The sequence below is a fragment of the Lacerta agilis genome, chromosome 9, assembly GCF_009819535.1.
Source record: "Lacerta agilis isolate rLacAgi1 chromosome 9, rLacAgi1.pri, whole genome shotgun sequence".
Lineage (NCBI taxonomy): Eukaryota > Metazoa > Chordata > Lepidosauria > Squamata > Lacertidae > Lacerta > Lacerta agilis.
This window is the reverse complement of record NC_046320.1, coordinates 19,549,368-19,572,130: the sequence shown is the minus strand read 5'-3', so window position 1 is coordinate 19,572,130 and position 22,763 is coordinate 19,549,368. Positions and strand designations below refer to the sequence as shown.

The 22,763-nt window shown below is 40.1% G+C and overlaps 1 protein-coding gene across 1 annotated transcript in view; it reads left to right on the top strand.

The window, feature by feature from the left end:
• The window catches only part of TUSC3 (tumor suppressor candidate 3), a 130,414-nt gene that overhangs the window by 69,105 nt on the left and 38,546 nt on the right, over nt 1-22,763 (top strand). The window contains exon 6 of the mRNA XM_033160105.1: nt 949-1,038. Coding sequence (XP_033015996.1) covers nt 949-1,038 — 90 coding nt within the window. The remainder of the gene's footprint in view (nt 1-948; nt 1,039-22,763) is intronic.

Below are 22,763 nucleotides of genomic sequence, written 5' to 3'. Positions count from 1 at the left end.
GGACGTCTGTCAAGCAGGGACTCCCCTCCCTTTCTTTCATCCTTGTATGTTCATTAATTTTCAAGTTAAACCGCTTCACCAGCAAGACTGCAGTAGTAAAGCTATGATATGGAGGGAAACAGAAAAGTTCAGGACTAGCTGTAGGTTTGAGGCAAAGTTCAGGACTAGCTGTAGGTTTGAGGCACAAAGCATTGGTCATTGTATAGTTCCCCTCTAACCCCACAGCTGAGACTCACTGTCAGCAGCCCCTGAGTCTGGGAAGCCACCTGCAAGTTTAAATTTCCAACACTGCCCAAATCACCTAATTTAGCTGTGGCTGCAAAGGAAGAATGGGAACCAGTGTGCCACTGCTTGTTCCTTTGTAGTCCAGATGCTGCATTTTTTTTTTTTTAACTTGGCATCCTTTTCTGTCACCCGGTCTGGTTTTGCAGCCAAACCTTAATCACTTGACACTATATGATGGGAGGTGATTGGCAGGTGGGTGCCACGCCCACCGATCAAATTGGCCTGTGAAGTGTTGGTTACTTTCGGATCTGGCTCTCTAATTGGATCATCTAAGGATGACACAACTACTCTAGCTGACAGCACCCCTCCTCAAATACTAGAGTTTGGTTTCCTCCCCCTCTCCCTACATATTAATTCTTCATCCCACAAGCAAGCAATTCTATAACTTAAAGCATTACCTCATATTTTTTTCTGAGGAACTAATCTTTGAAGGCCCATTTTAGTATTATTATTCATTTTATCCCTATACCGCTTTATATTTTCTCTTTGCTTCCTGCCTTTACCTACCTTAAGTAATATCCTAACTTTAGTAATGTGTTTTGGAAATATACGCTGTTTGATTATTGGAATATATTTCCTGGACATGCAAACTTAAGAGCTCCCCCCTTTCTTTTGTTTGTTCTATTAATACCATTTTTATTTTATTTTTTTATTTTTTTGCAGTGTGTCGTTTTCGCTATGACTTCTGGCCAGATGTGGAATCACATTCGTGGGCCCCCTTATGCTCATAAAAATCCTCAGAATGGGCAAGTGGTAAGTGCTCTTATTCTACCAATGTATAAAAAGAATGATGTCACCACAGGGGGCTATAAATTCAAGTTGCAGAGGAATAGGGTATGAAAATAAGTGAAGATTATTTACCTTTGGGGCAGATTTTTCAAGAGACTTGTGTCTAGCACGTGCTTTTGATAGCACATGAACCTAATGACACTTTTTTTTAGGGATGTGCAGTGAACATAAGCAAATGCTTCATCTGTTACCAAAGTTCAACATGTAAAATTGCTTCTACCAATTGTCTTCTAGCCATACCAGCCGATGGACAGACTGCATATTAATTATGGCTTTCCACTCTCCCTATAAATCTTTAGTGAGGTTTTAAACTTGTTTAGTATGTGTGTGCACATGTGTTATACAAAGAGATGGCAGGAGGCTTTATCTAAGCGTGTGCACCTTCTACAATGTCAAGATTTTGGATAAAAAATTGGACTACCAGCTTCATTCTAATCAGCTCATGTCATGAAGTTTTTCCAGCAGCTCAGTCCTCTGCTTATTTATACATAGAGTTTCCAGAGAGGTTTTTCACCTGGTAAAAATGTTTAGAAATGCAACCTAAAGTAGGTGTAGCAAATGTTACCGGTACTTGCATGGTTTATTTGTTTGCAATTTATTTATTTACAAAAAGGTCTATTAAGAAAAAAATATGGTGGCAAACAGTATAAAATAACAAAAAATGCATTCATTTAAAAGTACAAAATATATTACAATTCAGTTGATCAGATTCCTTCATCAAAATAATAATAATAATAATAATAATAATAATAATAATAATAATTCATTTATACCCCACCCATCTGGCTGGGTTGCCCAAGCCACTCTGGGCAGCTTCCAAGACATAAAAACATAACAAAACATCAAACATTAATAGTAACAATCTGATCCAATCTAAGAGTCACAATAACTTTAAAATAAACAACTTATATTAAACATAGCAACATTCAACAATCCATCAGAATCTAACAGTTAACATAGCTGCATCACCTCTCAGGGAAAGCCTTGGTAAATAGATGAGATTTAAGCAGCTGCCTTTTTAACAATGCTATAGCTGCCTGGCTGGTGTGCATTGGAAGCGCATTCCAGATGGCAGGTGCTGCCACACTAAAAGCCTTGGTTTTAGTGGAGATGAGACTAACCTCAGGAGCGAACGCCCTTCTGGGAGTGACTCTCCCAAGGTTTGGTGACCTGGAAGGTATAGATAAGGTAAGGATTTATGGGAGGTAGCCTGGTCTCAGGTTGTTTGAGACATTGCATTCCAGTATCAAGACCTTAAACATGGCTCATTAGCATATGTGGTTATGGAAGATGCCGAACTGAAACTTGTTGTTTATGCTTTGCATAGTCTGTGATACTCTTACTTCTTTTAGAAATGTTCAACCCCTTTTCAGAACATCATCTGTTTCATCAAACAGTGTGTGATAACTGGAAAACACAGAAAGCAGAACATACATTTTTGTTATAACTGTCTCCCTCAGTGGTGAGAGCTAACTTTGTTTCATCAAACATAGTAATTTAAAGGAAGACATAAAAAATTAATGGGTTTGCAGGCCTCTTCCTTTGCATTGTCCTGCATTTCGGAACCTCTCTAAAAGTATCTCCTGAATCAAACTGAGCAGGAGGAAAAAAAAAAAGCTGTGATGAAGAAGGAGTAGGGTCTGGTTAAAGTGAAGTGAAGTGTTGCTAGGATGGAGGGTCTAAAAGATACTGGGAAACATTGTAAATAGATTTGCATAACTTAGTGGACGATCCCTTGGTTCAGCTGTTGTAAATTCTTCATCATTTGTAATGAATCAAGTCCCAGGAGGTGCGTTCCGACTGCATAATGATAATCATGCTTTTGACTTCAAAGGGTGATTTGAATCTCAGATGGCTCTTGGGATTTTGTTTTTTGTGTTGGGTGTATATACATGGTTTTTAGAGTGTAATCCTCTTTGAACTTCCTGCTGGGATACAAAAGCAGAAGAAAAGAAGTAAGACTGATATGAAAGATAGTATGAGAAACTGTCACAAGAAAACAAATGTCAGGCCTTTGACATAAAGACCTCCATTTCACCTTGTTTTCCACCAAACATAGTAGGTCTAAGATGGGCTGCATTCTTGAATTGTTCTTTGAAAAAAGCAGAATTAAAGTATTATATTTTTTAGGGGGGAAATTTTTCCACAAGTCATTGAGTCAGGAGTTTACAAAAATGGGATCTGTCCCTCCCCCTTCCTGCGAGCTGAACTTCCCACCATCTTCATGCATTCTCATTACTGGTTAATGAAGAATAATTTGCTTAGTCTTGCAAGAGGAAATCCATTCTTAATTTTCTTTGATACCTCATATCTTAATTAGAGTAAGAAAAAAAAGTGATGGACTGAATTTGATGACTGATCTACTTGTTGACGGGAGGATAGTTGCTGATGGATGGCATAAAATGACACATTTGGTCTTGCAGCTTTGTTATGCAGAACTTTGACTAAGGAAGTAATAAATAACTGTGTCACTAAAACACTGTGTTTAGAACAGCTCAGAATTTTTCATTACTCCATTTCAGTATTTAATTTATGATGCCTTTTATATGGAGTGACAGAAAGGTGAGAAATGGCAGAGAGCAGACAACTGATGCTAACAATTAAATTAGGGTGTGTGTGTATTTAATAAAATGTAAGTTTTTATAGATTCGGTTTGGATTCTCTGTCCTGGAGGAGGAATATAAGGAGACCTATTTTCATTACTTTCTGCCTTTTTCTCGACATCTTATGATGTGTTGTCAGTCCTCTGATGGTGATGTTCTTTTGCTTAGGAGCTGTTCCTTCTTGGAGACATAGAAGGGCGGCTGGCACAGTTCAAGTTCATATGCTTGTTGTCATCACTGAAGAGGCGGTGTAGACTAGCAAGCAGAGCAATGCAGTTAAAAGCCAGTCTACCTCTTTTGTTTCTTGCATGAGCAGCAGGCCCATTTTACCTGATTAGAACCTTGAGGGCTTCCTGCTAACAGTCAAACAGACGTGGAGAAATATGCATCAGTAAGGCACACGGGTGGCACTATGTTCTAAACCACTGAGCCTCTTGGGCTTGCTGATCAGAAGGTTGGCGGTTCGAATCCCCGTGATGGGGTGAGCTCCCGTTGCTCGGTCCCAGCTCCTGCCAACCTAGCAGTTCAAAAGCATGCCAAAAAGTGCAAGTAGCAATAGTTACCACTGTGGCAGGAAGGTAAACAGCGTTTTCATGCGCTGCTCTGGTTTCGGTGTTCCGTTGTGCCAGAAGTGGCTTATTTATGCTAGCCACATGACCTGGAAAAACTGGCTGCAGACAAACTCCGGCTCCCTCAGCCTGTAAAGCGAGATGAGCGCCGCAACCCCAGAGTCATCTGCGACTGGACTTAACTGTCAGGGATCCTTTACCTTTAAGGTGCTATAACTAGACAGATCCTTCTGTCATTCTAATTTTCAGATATTAGTTCATATGTGTTTTTAAAAACCTATCCCACCTTTAAAGCGGGCCTTTCCCCTGTATGTCACTCTGGGAATGGGCAACTAAGGATGAATATGTCAATTTCAATTTCTCATTTTTCCAATCTTCAGTTCAGTTCTGCACATTTCCACATCAGTTTCCTCTCTTTTTTAAGCCTTCACACGAAAAAATCACCAACATTTTACAGTCTTACCTTTGAAGTCGAATGGAATCCATTCCAGAAGTCTGTTCGACTTCCAAAATGTTCGGAAACCAAAGCACAGCTTCTGATTGGCTGCAGGAACAGTCACTTCCGGGTTTGTGGTGTTCAGGAGCCAAAACATTCGAGAACTAAGCTGTTCGAAAACCAAGGTGCGACTGTAATGTGAATTTCTCCCAATATACTTTTTTGCAAAGCAGTTTTCCCTTACGTGATACACTTTTTTGTACTATTTCCACTAATACATGCATTTTCATGCACACTTCAGTATATGCTTTTTTGTACACAATACGTGGCTAGAGAACTGCATCGTAAAATTGGAGAAGTCTGAGTTTGGTGGGATAGCTGCGCTTTCGTTCGCATGCTATTTCCAAAAAAATGTGAATTTGATAGGTTTGGCTCCAAATGTGAGCTCAATAGAAATCCACCCCCCCCCCCATTCTGCCTGCTACTGTGATGTGGATCTTACAGTACAGAAAGATCCATCTGGGAGGAGAAAGCCTTCAGGACTGTGAATGAGACCCAGAAAACTAACAGGAAGCCAGTGGACCTATTTTAAAACTGCAGCCGTACGCTTCAGCCAACCAGTTCTCTTAGCTTGGTGCTTAAAGCATGCCAGACATTGGTGTTCTTGTACGAATTTCATGTTTTGAATGCTGTCCAGAAGCAGCCCTGTGTATAAGAGCTATCCCTCTCATAGCATCTCCCAGAGAGGCAGCCATGCTTATCTGTTTCAGCAGAAGCGGCAAATGGCCCTGCAAGCTAGGTACGGATGAAGTGAAATTCGTAGCAGTTCTAAAGCCGCTTATTTTATTTTATTTTGACATTTTAAGGGATTTCTTAACCTTCCGCTGGGGTTAAGGTGAGGCTTTCTTGATATTGTAACCAACGTGATTTTCTCAGGTTGCTCTAATTCAGGGGTCAGCAAACTTTTTCAGCAGGGGGCTGGTCCACTGTCTCTCAGACCTTGTGCGGGGCCGGACTATATTTTGGGGAAAAAATGAACGAATTCCTATGCCCCACAAATAACCCAGAGATGCATTTTAAATAAAAGCACACATTCTACTCGTGTAAAAACACCAGGCAGGCCCCACAAATAACCCAGAGATGCATTTTAAATAAAAGGACACATTCTGCTCAGGTAAAAACACGCTGATTTCCAGACTGTTTGCGGGCCGGATTTAGAAGGTGATTGGGCTGCATCCGGCCCCCGGGCCTTAGTTTGAGGACCCTTGCTCTAATTGAAAAAAAGGCAAACTTCTCAGAATAATTTTAAATAACAGGTTTACTTTTCAAGCACCATAAAGTCTAGCACACGCTATTGCCCTCCTGTATTCTCCTTACAAGCGCCAACATTTGTAGCACAGAAATTGCAGTTCAGCATCACTGAGTTTGAAATGCTTAGTAATTCAGCTAGAGCATAAAACAGTAAGTATGCCATCATTTTGGCTTTTGGGCTTAGAACCTATCCCCTCTGTTCTGTTCTTCATGTGTATGTGTTCCGGAGGGCAATGGAGATGAAGACAGTGGTGGTAAGGAGCGGTCACAATTCTGCTTTTGGGGTGCTTTTGCCTCTTCTGCGGCAACTGGGTTAAATTTGCTAGGGCACTCCAGAAAATAGCCACAATGTCTGGAATTAGAAAACATTCCATTTTAAAATGTCCAGAATTTATCAAGCACGTACAGAAAAAAGAACTTTAGTCCGGTGTGCCTGCTGATTCTACTGATTGATGCAAGCCAGAATATTTTCATCAAAGTTGGTGCACAAAGCAAGAATGGGAGAGCGAAGGAGGAGCCTCAGTGCTTGCCCGTGACTTTGTAAATCATTGTTTATGAAGCCGCGGAGAGTCATCCAAATACGGCGATGTTGAGCCTTTACAGGGGTAATAACATTTCAAATTCAATTTGTTAACAATGGAAGAACAATAAGTGCCAACATTCAAATATTTGCAATGCTCTGAATGTGGGAAAAGCTGGCATATGTGAGACAATGTGCTTCAGTTTTAATTACTGCCTAAGTTTAATATATTTCTGCAGGATTCACGGCATCCCCAGAAGTAAAGGCACGGTTGCATACAATTATGTATCCAGTGTTAGGCCTACTCAGAGTAAACCCATTGAAATTATTGGACATGTGTGCCTTAAGTTCATTAATTTCAGTAGGTCTACTCTAACTTAGTTGGACACAGCCCATTCAGAGAAAGTGTGTAGCTCCAGATAAAAAAAAATAGGCTAGATAAAGTGCAAGGAAACAATTATTCACTTGCATTAAATATCCAGTTAACTAATGAGGACATTCTGGACATCATCAACTATGACAAATGGTTGACAATCCAGCTCTGTTAGTAGAATGTTTGAATGTTGAAGGGAAAACTTCTCCCATTCTCTGTCAAGGGCAATAAGAATGCCATAATGATGTGTGGTTGAAGGTCATAAAGTTTAATGAAATAACATCTCACTGGAACAAAGTCTGTGTATGCCTGTTCTAAGGGGACAAAATAAATTATGGTGACTTTTCCATTTACTAAATAAATAAATAATTAAAAGTACATAAAACTGTCCATTCATTTGGAAAACTTCAAAATGCACAGTAGATATTTTATTTCTGCCCTTTCTATTTCCCCAGCTGTAATTATTTAACATTTATGTAATATAATTTTGTGTCTCAGTTTAAAGTCAAAGTTCTTGAAGTCTTTTGTGCTGTGTGTGCAGAATATCGGGGTGGGGGCAGGGCAGATCTGTGTTAGAGTTAGGTTTCCCTTATATTCTGGAGTGGCCTGTATTTCAAAGATAATGTTGCTTGAGAATTGCTCTAGGAAAAGAAAAGTAGAGACCACGTCTTTGTAAATTCTTGTATCAAAGAAAAAGAAGCATGTTTATCCATCTATTATTTATTTGGTGCTTGTTTATGCTCCTACTAGAAATGTCGCTTCTGGTATTGGATTCTGTAAAATACAGTAATGCTGTACTCATTCATCTGATAAACTGGAAAGCTAGTATAAGGTGAAAATGGTTAAATTAGTTGCACCATTATAGTTAATGAGACTTCTCTTGCCAAGACAGTCTGTTATGCACTTGTCCCATTATAAATTCATGCATTACAAGTGAGCCTTGCTAAATTAGCTTGCACCTTGACTTTCAGCTTGTTAAAACAATGCTACAATGTATGGAACATTTTGGGCTTTATTTTGCCAGAAAAGCTAGCAGTTGCAACACTTGCATTCCATAAAAATTGCTAGTTTGTAAGCGAAACATCCAATTTATCAAGCTTGACCTTGTTTTCATCTTCACCACTGATACATATCTGCTCCCTAAGCTGCACTACCTCCCCCGCCCAACAACACTAAGTTCTTGTTGTATGGATTCCTTAACTGAGAAGGTTCAAAGCATCCTAGCTGTGAGCATGAGAATGGAAAAATCTTGGTTATATTGTTATATCCTGTTTACAGGGAAAGAATTGGAATCTTAACTGGTCTAGTCCAATCCTTCAGGAATGCATATAGTAGATTTATGTGCACTGACGGACTGATTTATGTTGGAAGCAAAGTATAGTTCAGTGGACTGAGTTGGCCATTGTGTCGGGGGCACTCTAGAATTAAGTCTCTATATAATTTCCTATTTCTATAAAATTGTATTTTTGCAATACAAAAGATATAGGTCACTAGAGAAATTTACTTTTGTATTCTTTCTGTTCTTTCACTACTGCATAAAAGGTGGCATTTGCTCTTTATTTCCTTTAATGAAATATTAACATTCCAATTTAATTTTGTTAATGTGAAAGTTTATGTACTCTATAAATTCTGCAGCTGATGTCGTCTCTTCTAAATGAGAGAACGTTAATTTCTTGCTGAGGCATATCTGGTGGGCTTCAACGTTCTCCACAGTAATAAAATGTGGTTTTCAGAATGAAATATCTCTCTGATGTTGAGCTACTTTGAAGTCAATGAAGTGGTGGCTTGTGTTCAGTTAACTGGTAGAGGATATTGTTCCCACAAGGAAGCATGATATATCCTCTTGGTGTCACATCATGTCATAAACAAGGTGTTGCCAACATTGTGTTCATCAGAACCAATGTCCCCCTCAATCTCTGATGGTTTAATTTTGGAATGTTCTTTTGAGAGAGGCCATTTTCCATCTGATGGCTACCTTCTTTTCATGAGCAGTGGGCATACAATTGTGCCATGGTTATATAGGTATATCGTATGGTATGGGGGGCTTTTAATGCTACTGTTTTGATAGTCTATTTTTTTTTCTATTGCTTTGTTTTTTTATGTGGGGAGAGGGGGAGGAAACCAAACTCTAGTATTTGAGGAGGGGTGCTGTCAGCTAGAGTAGTTGTGTCATCCTTAGATGATCCAATTGGAGAGCCAGATCTGAAAGTAACCAACACTTCACAGGCCAATTTGATAGGTGGGCGTGGCCACCCACCTGCCAATCACCTCCCATCATATAGTGTCAAGTGATCTGAAAGAATAGAATCTTACTACTATAAATGTACAGATTTTCAGACTAAATGGTGATCAAGCAGTTTCCCATTTTCTTGGCATCCATTCTGGGTGGCTCTCATTTAGGCAGGTTTTGAAATCTGTTGCGTTCTGAAAGTCATGTGAGCAGTTCACAATATATTAATGTTAACTTAATATGTGTCTTTTCAGAATTGTTATAAAAATTAAGTATGGTTTAAGTCATTAAGAGGAAAAGAAAATGTTGACTTTTGCAAGGTCATAGTGAGCATTACTGCATGGATTTATTTTGCTTAATCCTATAGTGTGCCCCATGGCATTTCTCTAGCTATCTCCTTTAGTGCAAGTGTAATAGGAAAAAACTAAAAAAATAAAAAAAAGGCTTAAAGGAGATAATCAGTTCTTACATGCCTTTAACATAATTGTTCCATGGTCACCAAGATTCTTGTTTTTTGCACTTGGTGCCTACATGGTCTCACTGGAAAATAAGGATATGTTCTCTTGAGTGCATTAAAACCTTAGTGTTCTGTGAGAGATTTTTCTTTCTAGCATTCACATACTTGTTTTCTCTTTCACTCACTTGCACACTCTTGTATACATATTTCATTTTTGTGTGTGAACTGGATTGTACACAGAGAGCCGGAGGCCATTTCCACCATCGTAGCAACACATTCTGCAGCTGCCGTGGTCATGGAAACTGTTGTAGGTAGTTTTCCTATCCAAGCCCATTTGCAAAGAGGTTCCTCTATGCAAATCCACACAGGAGAGAGATTACATGAAGAAAAAATGATTGGCCATTTCCCATGAGTGAACTGAACCTTGGAATATGTTGCTTTGTGGAGTCCAGGCCTGAAATGTACGAATCATCCCAATTATCTCAGTGCTTTGGATGAAAACAATGTTGGCTATTTCTGTCACATTTCTAAAAGTCTGAGACTTCTGTTATGGTTAAAACTGTCAGAGACTGGCGGTATCCCCAGAATTGCATAGAATCTGTGGCCAATATTGATGATGCCCAGATGAAGCATAAGTTGAGGCTACTTTGATCAAAAACTATACAGGATTTCTTTAAAGAGTGTGAATCTTTTTAGATGCATAATGAAACATGGAATCAAATTGGGTTGCTTAGTCCTTAGATATTCTCTTTATAAAAATGCCATTTAAGTCAACTTTTGAAAAAGATATATTTCTCAGTTGTAATGTTTCCTCCGTTCATTTTGAAATTGCAGGTTTGGTTATTCTTGATGCTTTTGATATCACTGGGTAAGATCTGGCAAAAGAGATGAGAGTAGATTAAAATGAATGGAGGTTGCATTTTAATTCCATCAAAACAAAGTGAATTTCTCCCCCGGAACATTCATGTCTGATAGGGTACATCACACAGTATTAAAAGTACTAGTTTTACACAAGACAATTAAAAGAATAACCTTCAAACTTTCTCAGCGACTTTCGGTCTCTTATCATTCATAGAAATGTCAGAATCATAATGCATGTACTCATGAAGATTTTGAACTGTGAATAGAGGAGGCTTCCTTTTGAGGTTATATTTGCTGGAATAGAAAAGATAACAGCATTATCAGTGTTTTTTAGTGTAACCAATTTCTCGTTGCATAAACTGAAATGGACTTAATGTGGTTCAAATATTAGCTGAGTGATAATATTGGACTTGTGATATAAAGTCAGGACATTTCTTTTAGATGAGGTGCAACTCAAATAGAATTGTAAGGTTTGGGGGAGTTAACTTTCATTGTCTGGGTATTTTAAGCCTTATTAGAACATGCATGCTACGCAAGCATTTGCCTCACTCAAAGAGCTAGTCCACTTATGTATGTTGATCTCTCAGAAGTTTCAGTATCAAGTGATAAGTTGCATGGGTTTAAAATCTGATTGTTTTATCTCTGTTTTATTCCTGAAATGTTTTTGTATGATGGTTGGTCAGTTGATTGACTGCATGTCACTCAAAGAACAGTTACTGAGTGAGTAAAAAATACACAGAACTATTAAATGTGTGAATAGCCGATCACTGATAGAATTTTAATACCTTCCCACATTATCTTACATAGAGCTGACCCCAAATACCCTGGTTTTGGTACCTCATTTGCAGACAGTGAAAAGGGAGGGTGTATTGTATTGTGTGTGTGTGTGTGTGTGTGTGTGTGTGTGTGTTTTTTTTAATGTCTCTTTAGGAGCAGTTTTATTTTTTAACATATTTTTATTTAAGATTTCTTGGTTTACAAAAGTATGTGCAATGTCTTTTTTTCAAGTTACATATTCTACAGATCATTTTCATTTGTTGAGACATTAGTGTTACATTAGGAAGAAGAGGGGGCCATGGTGAGTACAGGTGGGGTCAGGTGGCGATGTTTCTATTTTACTTAATGTATGTGTGGGGTTTTGTGTCAGCGTCGCTTGTGCAGGTTCTCTTTACTATTCGCTTGTGTTCCTTTGGTGGTAAGAGAGGTTGGGGTTGGCCTAGGGTGTGGTTGTTCGTTTGTGATTGGCTGTGGTGAACTTATTGTATTGTCCTTTGGGGTATTGCAAAGGCTTGGATGGCTGCTGCCAGGACCGCTAAACCTGGTGACAGTGGTGAAAAAGAGGAAGCAGGCCAAAATGCAAGCCTCATCTCCTCCCTTCTTCTGCCCCACTCCTTCTGCTTTGGGCAAAAAAAGTGTCATTAAATACAGAGGAATCAAGAAATCAGTGTGCACACATGAACCAGGCCTCCCTCCAAAACTGTTAGGATAGAATTGGGGTATATTCTCAGGGTGTTTTCAGCCTGAGGGCCACTTTCTCTTTTTGCCAAGTCATATGCTAGTGGTGGGTGGTTCCAGAGGCAAAAGTGGGCGGAACAACAGCTGTAAATTTTACCCTTTTACAGTAGGCTAGTTTCTACACACATTCACACACCTGTCTCTTATCCTCCATCCAGATAAGCAAGAGGCATTATCAGAGCTCAGTGACACATACAAGTCAGGGAAAGAGACACTGAAGGAGGGTGCAAAGCAGGGAAGTGAGGGGTGTGGCATGAGGAGAAGGGGTGTGGCCTGGCAAAGTTCCAAGGGCCCAAATAGAGAGACCTGGAGAGGATGCATTTGGCTCTCGGGCTGAAGGTTCCCCACCCTTGCTATCATCATTCCTTTTGCGTTGAGAATCGGGGTGATTGCTAGCTCCTCCCCTCATGGCTTCAATATCACAGTTTTCAGGATCTTTTAGTTGAGGCTGTGGCAGTTAAAACAGTACCAAGCTAGTATCCATTTGTCCCTACTATATAGTGTGAAGAGGTTGATGCGATCGATGTAGCATTCTGCATTCACACAGTCAATTTTGATACTTTTATTGATAAATTATTCAGACCTTATCGTTTCTCAGTATCCTGTAAGGGTATATGCAAAGAGCACATTGAATGAAATGATGGTGTGTGTGCTTGTGTCCTTGGTTCAGCTAGTAGATATATTTTTAAAAGGCCTCAAAGTATTCTCTGTGTGGCTAAATCTAAGAGCATTCAGTTATTTTAATTCACTTTAAGGCAGAAGCTTTATGGATGCACGCTTTTTTCCAGCTTTATTACACCAACTCCTGTACTGTTGCAAACCTTGGCCTAAGCATGATTAATGCAGAAAGGAGCAGAATGAAAATCTTTTTCATACTTCAGATTGCCATGTGCTTTGTGGGATGAAAATGTAGCCCCAACTTCAACTTCAAATTAAAAGCCTTAAAGTGTGAGAGGTTTCTGTTAAATGCTTGAATAAATGAAATGACCAAGGCCAGTACCTGTTTCCAGAAAGAGAAAAGTAAGGGGAATGTATTGTGAGAGGGAGGATTATTGGTTTGGTTTGGTTCTTATTTTTATTGTCTTTTGTGTCTTTTATATTGCAATTTTATGTTGAGATCTATGGATAAAGGATGGTGTACAAAAAAAACCAGCAGCAGCAGCAAACAACAACAACAACAATAACCATAATAATAGAAGCATATTGGAATGGTCTGCAATATTTAAGAAGTTAGCTTTGCATTTCACTCCCTGAAATTCCCAATAGTTGCTTTCTCCTCGGCAGCCTTGCTACATTTTGAGATTGGGAACTATATATTTTCAGAGTGAACAAACAGATATGCTATTTCTCAGCATGTGAAGCCATGCAAATCTAAAGCAAGTGGTGCTGTATACTCTTTTTTTTTCCCTGTACCAACCTTCACTTTAACTAGAGGCAATGGAAAAGGCAGGGGAGGTCAGCCAGCAACACCCATAGCATCGTTGCAATCCCTGATAGCTGCCATGGATTTCTGCTACATCTTGAAAGCTGAGAATCATGGGGAATTAAGGTATTACGGTGATGATATTATGATGCAATGTTATCAGGACCTAGGGGTTTGATCTGAAATCTAGATTAATCTCCTGGTTGTCTAAGTGATGCCAGGGGAATTATTCCAGTTGTTCCATATGATTTCCAGAGTGGATAAAGGTGATGCTGACGCTCACATCTTTAAGAGGCGTGTTGATGAATCATGCCTGGATGGATTGATCAGCATTCCAGCTGGCCTCTAATCTGCAAATTATTATCATTGCAAAATGGCTGGAAGATGGTGGGAGATTCATTGACAGTGCTGGGGGAGAGCGGGTGTGACCTAGGAGATTCTTAAAGGGAAAGTGAGGAGAATTTGAGAAGGCATTTCCCCCTTGTAAGCTGAAAGGTTTGTATGCATCATCCGCACACATGAACAGGATGACAATATAAGCCCCATTCCTTCCCATGGTTCAATATAGCTGCACTTGTGTATGCTGTCTCTCGGGAAATATTAATTTAGCTATTCTGCATAGCTGTGCTACATGATAATGAACCCTACGTATCAATATTTAGATGTTATGGAGTTTTAAATCATCAAAATAGAGGCTTATTGCAACAAAATGACCATATAATGAGTTGAGCATAAATTTGAACAGAATAGTAAAACTCACTTGTACTGCTAGAAAATCAGTCACATCCTTTATGATTTAAATTTTAATATGTTAAGTGTTTATGTAGTTATGTGCCTAAAATAATTGGCACAATAAAGCGTCTCATCCTATAAAGCTTTTACCCTCATAAACCTTATTCACACTAGTAGTTCCATTAACTCTAATAAATATGTATATATATTTATAGTCACAGCAGTAGCACTCCGCTCACACTTAGAGCGTGTTCATTGTCTATTTTCAGATACCCATAATTGGCCTCAAATAGTTTGGATGGAAATAATCTGTGACACAAGCCTGTTTTTGGACTGAGATTGGGGAGGATATTTTAATGGAAATGGCTGAGAAACTGCTGAGGTTTGAGGCAGAGATGAAGTGTTACTGTCTGCGGCTGAAATGGAAGGGTTTCATTAGTTGCTAGAAGACGCCAGAACTCCTTCAAAGTAGAAGATGACAATTTCTCCAGGATACACTATGTTTACTATTTATTTACGGAAAATATTTGTAGGCTGCCTTTCAAGGGAATGCCCTCTCAAGAAGATCCATAGATGCTACTTTGACATAGCAGATTTCTGTGAACTTTTAAGAGTCAGGATTTCAGCACCGTATGCCTTAACACCGTATGCCAGTGTGAAAGCCTTAGATGAAGGAGCCAAGCTTAATTCATTGCAGGGTTCCATGGCCGTGGAGCCACCACAAAAAGGCCCTGTCTCTCATGCCTGCCAGATTAATCGATCTGATTGGCAGACACACAGGCAGGACTTCATGTCCTGCATTATTATTGGAGAAACCCTGTTAGAATGTTACAGAACATTATTTAAATAAACTCCCTGGGCCACCTAGTCACCTCCCCTGCCCAAAGCTGTATCTTTAATTTGTGGGGCCCTTTCACAGAATAGCCAACATTGCTCAAGAGTGTCATGACCCAAAAACTAAAGCTTTGGGCAGAATGGCATAAGTGCCTTCAGCTGAATCATAGTTTATTGGAGGGGAAATGCAAAAAAGGTGCATTAGTGAGCATAAAACAGGTACAGAACAGAGAGGGAGCCATAAAGTAAAGAGGAATATAACCGGTAAAGCAGGATAAATCCTGCTGCCTCTATTTATGCTATGTATATTTATATTCTACTTTATCCCACAGGCTCCCATTCTTGCTCCGAATAAGCAAGAGTTGAGAATGTAATTAGCTATATTTATATATAAGTGCTGTCAACAGAAACAGTCTAGATAAATAGACTAACTAGGAGGAAATCCAAAGTCGTGTGGGCTGGAGTGATGTGTGAAAGGAGCGGAAGTTTTCTCTTTTTATTAATAGCTTTTAAATTCAATTTTAAATTGATTCTTGATAGCGTTAGTACAATTTGTGGGATTAATATTTTTTAACTAGGTGTTGCACAAACACACACACAAAGGCCCTCCACAGTCTTATTGCTGGAAACTGCCGCCACACATGGACATAGCATATATATAATATACTGAAAACTGGAGGAGAATGCTAAAAAATAATTGTATATGGAGTAGGTGAAATATGAGACTTGAGGAATTGTTTTAAAAAGTGAGGGGGAGAGAGATTCAATTAAACTAATGTCAGCTGGTAAAGAGTTCTATAAATAAGCAGCAATCAGAGAAAAAGCTCAGGATACAAAATAGCCGGAGAGATGTCAGCTCTAGCAAACAACAAAGAACTTGGAAGAATGCAAAAAACCAAGGAGAATATAAAGTACTCAGAGATGAAAGATAAGCAGGAGCTAGCGAATGGGTACATTTGAAGGGAACTAACAGTCTTAAATTGAGTGCAAAAAAGGAAAGGTTACCAGTGAGAAGACATCAAAAGCTAATAAATATGAGCATGCTGGCCTGTAACTAAGGGTAGAGCCTTAATTTTGAGGGCTGTGTTGTGAGCTCTGAGGGGTCAGTGTGTCACATGGCTCCTTTCCAAAAGCACCTCATAACACATCTGACAAACTGCCCCCCACCCAAACACAGGGGCTTTAAAAATGTGCCTTTAAAACCACAGTGAACAGCAAGGGGAGCCTCACAAGACTGTGTGCATTGCATTTGTGTGCTATTTATTTAATTAATAAGGGTATACCCTGCTTCTCGGGATTGGGGGGGAACCCAGCCACCACCACCTTAAACTCACCTTGCCAAATTTTTAAAAATCCAAAAGACAAATAACCAGAACATACAACACATCAAAATGCAGAATGAAGCAGAAAAATTCTACTTGAAGTGAGATGCAGACACAACAGTGCATGCATTTTTAGGAAGTGAATGCTAGTAGTGTGGGGCTACCACTGAAAAGTCCCTGTCTCTGCTTCTCTACAGTCTGATGGACCTTGATGGCAGATCAGAGAGCAGGGGTTCAGTTGCTGATCTCAAGGTCTGGGCTGGTTTTTGTATGGGTCCAAGTGATCTTCCAGTGAATAGTCCCAAACCATTCAAGTTTTAAAATCAGGGATGGGAAACCTGTGGCCTTCCAGACAGCGTTGGACTACAGGTCCGATCATCCATGAGAAAAATGGATTCCCAGTCTTTCTGGATTGCAAATCCCATCATCCCATGCCAGGAATAATTTCTAACCTATTAGTTTGCATAATTTCACAGATCATTGTTATTTTTAGCTATTTCAAATATGTCAAGGATTACCATAACACTCTTTGTGAATGAGGATGTTATCTAACAATTGGATGAGGAAGCAATCCAGTAATCTAGGTGTTTTCGTTCAAACCCAATAGTCTGAGTTTGTGAGCACACCTCTGTGGTCTGCTCTGAATTTAGAAGCCCTGAGAAACTCATATCAACATCTGTCTTCATGCCAAGCGAGCCTTGCCAAGAGAGTAACAAGAATAATCCCATTTAGCCAGGGGGCTGGCTGGCAGCTTTTCCAGCGGTTTAGTTTGAAGCCGAGCAGTGTGAAGCAGAATGTGATATATGAAACGTCACAAGGGGAAATTCTGGATCAAAAGCATCACAAAAGAAAATAGGGGATAGGTGCAATTCAATATACATAGATCTTCAGTAATTAAATTCAAATAAACCATAGTGCTACAGAAATAATTCAGATCCCTTAGGAGTTTCTGAATGCTAAATAAATGTTATGCAAGTTTCAGTAATTCTGAGAGGAAAAACAAAATAACTTAGGACATTAAAACTTCCCCATTAATGATTTGAACTTTGGAAAATGATAGGTCTTTAATATTTAGGGGCAATAGAGATGCCAGCCCTTTTTATAGAAAGGGCTTATAGAAATGTTTAACCAGGACACTGAAGGGATATTGACTACTCTTTGCAGCCTTAGTCAAATGTACCTTTCAGTTACAACACAGGGGGGTCAGAGACATTGTTGGATATTATCCTGGTGTTTTTTGTTTTGTTTCAAAAATTAATGAGCAGGGACAATTTTTCTATAAATTTATTGTTTTGACATTTATATTGACCTCTTGAGCTATAGGTCACCTTTGTAAGCAATATTATGTCCCTTATTATTTTCCAGGTCATTGTGCAATGCTGCGTAGATGGTTTTATTGCTGTCCAGTGTCGACTGATGCACATTGAAGCTGCAGTTAGAAGGTTTAGAATAGGCTGTAGATCTACTAATTAGATATCTTCTTTTAGATAATAGTTTGTTTTGCAATCCTGCTCATTGCACAACAACACATGTACAGTATTTAAATCCCAACATCTTTGTTAAAAATGTGAAGATGGAAGCTGTACCCTTGCTTACTCTGCTCAACAACTCCCTGCTATTCCCCACACATTAACTCCCCAAATCTTTCCCCTCCCCATCCTATGCTACTACTAAGCTAGTATTTTACCTTTCCAACCTCATTTCTGAACACTTCTCTTGTCTGTTCTGCAGCCCCACTTTACATACCTGTTTTTACCTTCACCTCCTGATTCTGGGCAACCCCTTTTGCACACAGACCACCTTCATAATAAGCTCCTACATCTTCCTCCTTCACACATTGCAACTACTAATCACTACAAATTCTGAGGCCGAGCTCAGAGTTCATGCAAACCTGGAATTGTGATGTGGCATTACAAATCCTCCAATGGCTATGTGATGACAACCTTGCTTTTTAATCTATATAGGGAGATATAACTTGAATATGTTTTACATAGAGTGTGCCAGGGAAGTGGGTGGCTGCTGTGTCCTCAAATGTTAAACCACTGCCAATGTCTGCCTTCTTATTTTTTGAGGGATGTTGGAAATTTTATATAACTACATTATTACATCATTCTAAAATTAAAGTATCCGAACAACCAATCATTAGCTGCCCAAACTGGGGAAAGGATCAATAAGAAACAGCTTCTTTGAACTGGATATTTGTTAAACATCAAAGATGATTTAATAAGAAATTGTGCCAAAATTGTATCAGATGTAGCTTTTGTCATTTGGCTATTAGAGGTCTTTATGAAGACAAAACATATCTCCCACTAACATAATGAAATGGTATTGTTTGGTCTGCAGAAAGCGAAACCAGGCATTTTCTTCAAAGGAACGATGTAAACACTGTGCTCTCTAGCGGCCACTGAGATAGCCTGTGAGTCTATTGTGATGGTTTCATTTGCCTTTCTCTCTCTCTCTAGTCTGGCAAATGAGATGGTATGCCTTAGGGTCGTAAAATCGGTATTCAAAGTGCATCCATTAGTATTGCAGCTTTGGGTGTGATTGACTTTGTGCTGGTAGATGACAGTGAAAACATTGAAAAAGACTCCCGCAGGAAACTGGTGGGAGGGAATAAATGAGCTAGGTCTGCCAATGCCCTCCTCACATAATTGCATGAGGCTAACAGCAACTGTGGTTCCCTCCTGCGTTTGGCACTAGGTTTTGTGAGGAATTAGCCACTGTTGATTTTTAGGGGCGGAAGACAATTTTGTAGCATGTTAACAATGAATTTCATTATGGCATGGGTTTTTACAGGCCAGTGGAAAGATTTGTAAAAATAACTTCCTGTCCTCTGAAGTGGTACCTCAGGTTGCAGACGCTTCAGGTTACAGACTCCGCTAACCCAGAAATAGTACCTCGGGTTAAGAACTTTGCTTCAGGATGAGAACAGAAATCATGAGGCGGTGGCGCGGCAGCAGCAGGAGGCCCCATTAGCTAAAGTGGCACCTCAGGTTAAGAACAGTTGCAGGTTAAGAACAGACCTCCAGAACAAATTAAGTTCTTAACCCGAGGTACCACTGTAATACATACTGCAGTTACAGAGGTGGGGGAGAGGGGCATATAAATGACAATTTGCTCCTTGTCTGTTTTTCATTTAATGAGTTAAATATTTTATCTGTTTTAATTTTGCAAACAAGTTGGTAGCATTTTTTAAAAAAAAAATCTCATAGATTTAGGAAGATTGGTGGTTTCATCCGACTAAGTCATTCCATAATCAAAACAACTACCACTCATGCAATGGAACCCCCCCCATTGTGTGTTCCCCACACCAGCCCCAAATTGCTCTAGAATTTTTTTGCGGGGGGGGGGTCTCTGGAGCAAGTTGGGGATGTGAGGAGGTGCACAGGAAAAGAGAAAGAAGGACTTCTGGCGGCTGACGCCATTATGGGTGGTCGTGGGATGCTTCGGCTGCGAAGCACCCAGTTCATCCCGGGGGTTAGGAGCCCTGCAGCCGCATAGGGGGGCTCCGGTTGGGGTGCGGGAAGAGCGTCCCACACCCTGGGCTCCCCGGCTGTGCCCGTTGTGGCTCCGAACCCTTCCCCCGCTCCCCCTGTAAAGGGGGAGTGGGGGTGAAGGGACGGCGGAGCCGGGCTATAGGGGACATGCCCCAACCGGGATGTAAATGCGGCGACAAAGCCTGTGATGAGCGTCTAAGTTCTACCTGTCATTAAGGAGCTGTTAAGAACCCAGAAGCTGTGAGTAATTGATTGACTCTTTGTATTCCTGGAACAATCTGGGGGAAAGAAGAAAGGCAGCCCGCCTCCCTCCCTTCGGGTGGTGAAAGAAATTAACTCTTTAAGTGACTGCTGCTACAACAATCAATAGAAAGTATTTGGAATTTGAAAACTGAGTCTGTTGAGATCTCCCTTTGGGGGTCAACTGGGGGAAAAATATCTCCGTTTGAAGTTTTGGTCTTTATACCCCGGCTTCGGAGAAATGGCGGCGACTTGGTTTGTCGTGGGAAAAAATTGAAACAAAGGAAGGAAGAGACAGGAACTGAAATCTGATACTCACCCTCTCTCTTAAAATGCTGGACTTTGCGCTCGCACTGGTATCGAACTCTGATTTAAAGGATGAGGAAATGCTCACTGTCTTGCAGATGGAATTGCTTAATCGGAAACTACAAGTCTTGAGTGGAATTATTCATAAAAAGGATTCACTTTCCACAGAGGAGGCTTTTCAAAAGTTCTACACAATGGAATCAAGCCTTGGCAAAGAGCTGGGAGGGGCGCTTGGACGATGGTCTGAAATGGCTGGGCAAATCCGGGAAAAGGAACCTGAAATGGGAAAATTTACAATATCCAGACTCCGAGGTGGCAGCTCGGGGGCAAGGGACATGGAATTAAGATTTTTACAAGAAGAAGGAGAAAAAGGAACGGAGGAGCCCAGAATGGAGATGAGGAACGCCCTGAGGCTCGATGCTGGGTTTGTTGTGGATGCTGCCTGGATCTGTGGACACTCAGAGGAAGACAATTGGAGATCTGGTTTTGGAGAAAGACAGAAAAAGACAATGGATAGAGGGGGAGTGGGTTGAAGTATTAAATGTATAATCTAAATGGTCTGCCATGGTATCCGAAATCGGAGTGTGAAGTCTGTTAATTACAAGTTTATTTTAAATAAGTAAGGAGATATTGAATTTTAAGTTAAAAGCAGCATGATAAAGGACAGAAGAAATAAGTTTAGCTACAAGAATATCTGGTTATGATTTAGGTTATAATGCAAAGACTGAGATAAGTATGTTTTCTTTTTTTCAAGCAAAGTTAAATCTTTTTATAGAGAAAAGTTGTTAAGGAAATAGTATATTGAATTAAAACCGAAGGTGAAAAGGCGGGGGAAGTCAAACGTCAAGATTCAGAACTAGAAATTTTTTTTTGTAAGGTATATAAATAAGAAGAAGAATCCTGACTTTATGTGTATTTGTATTTGTTTTTGTATTTGTAGGTGTGGGGTTGGGTTTGTGTTATATTATGAAAATGCTAATAAAATTTTGTTTTAAAAAAAAAAGGAAAAGAGAAAGAAGGAAAGCTCTGTTGCATGAGCAGAAATCATTCCGCTTGTGCAATGACTTAGTTAGATGCATCCCTGTGATCCTGAAAAAAATAGCCTAGAAATTGCTGGAATAAACTTTCAATTGCCATTGGTTCATCAGAGGCAAAAACTGGGCAGAGATGTATATGGATGTATATAGCCTGTGTGCTTAGGTATAAATGTTATGAGCCATTGTGAAAATGCTATCCAGAAATTTCCCTTTATTTTGAAAACATTTTATTTTTTCATTTATTAACAATATTTGTATTGAGAGAGAGAGAGAGAGAGAGAGAGTAAATCTAGCTTCTCCTCTGGCTTGAAGTGCTTTCCAACAATAAGCAGCTTACCACATAACTTGTTACGGCATAACAACGGCATAAAGTCATTAAACATCAAATATGACCCAGCAGCCACGAAATCCAAATGCTGTTAAAGGAGCCAGGGTGGAAATTAGCAAGTTGGCAAAACTGCTCTCAAACACAAATGGTCTTGCAACGCTTCCTTGACCTCACCAGTTAGCCACACTGATATGCTTTCTCTAGTAGCTTGTTCCAAAGCCTTCAAGCTATTGCAGGGAAGGTGCTTCTAGTTCCCTTGCTATCAGCAATCTAATTCCAGGCAAAAGTTGCCTAAACAGAGATTTTACCTATACTTCTTAATTGAAGGGGGAACCGGGAAATATCTCAACCTTACAGCCAGATTCCCTTGCAGACACCATTTCAGTTGCCATGTGCCAGCAGTGAGGACTGATGTAAATGTTTGCAGAGCAAGAAGTATAAAGTTTACTCTCTCTTCTTCTTCTTCTTCTTCTTCTTCTTCTTCTTCTTCTTCTTCTTCTTCTTCTTCTTTTTTACTTTTCTATACACACCTTGCTCTGGGCTCCATCCGAACAAGCAGTATACATCATCAAAGTTCAGGGACACACTTCAGCCAGTCAAAAAACACTGTAGGAAGGCACAGAGCAGAACTGGTGGGTCGTGTTGAGTGAGGAGAGTCCCACGAGTCATATCAAAGCTTGGAGGCTGCATTTGGATCCTGGGCTGGAGCTGCCTTCCCCACCCTCAATATACACACTCTGCTGCATGCATCTGACGTAGTGTCACTGAGGAGCCACTAGGCCAGGCTTCCTCAAACTTGGCCCTCCAGATGTTTTGAGACTACAATTCCCATCATCCCTGATCACTGGTCCTGCTAGCTAGGGATCATGGGAGTTGTAGGCCAAAAACATCTGGAGGGCCGAGTTTCAGGAAGCCATCACTAGGCTGTCTGTGATGGGTGGCTCATCCTGCCACTCACTTCCTGTAGCCCAGTGGCTAGCAGGAGAGGTGGGAAGTCCCACTCAAACCTCTGACCCCAGAGCATGAGTTCACATGGGGACCTTATGGAAACCAACATGTCTTCTCCTCTTCCCCACCACAACATGTAATTTGACA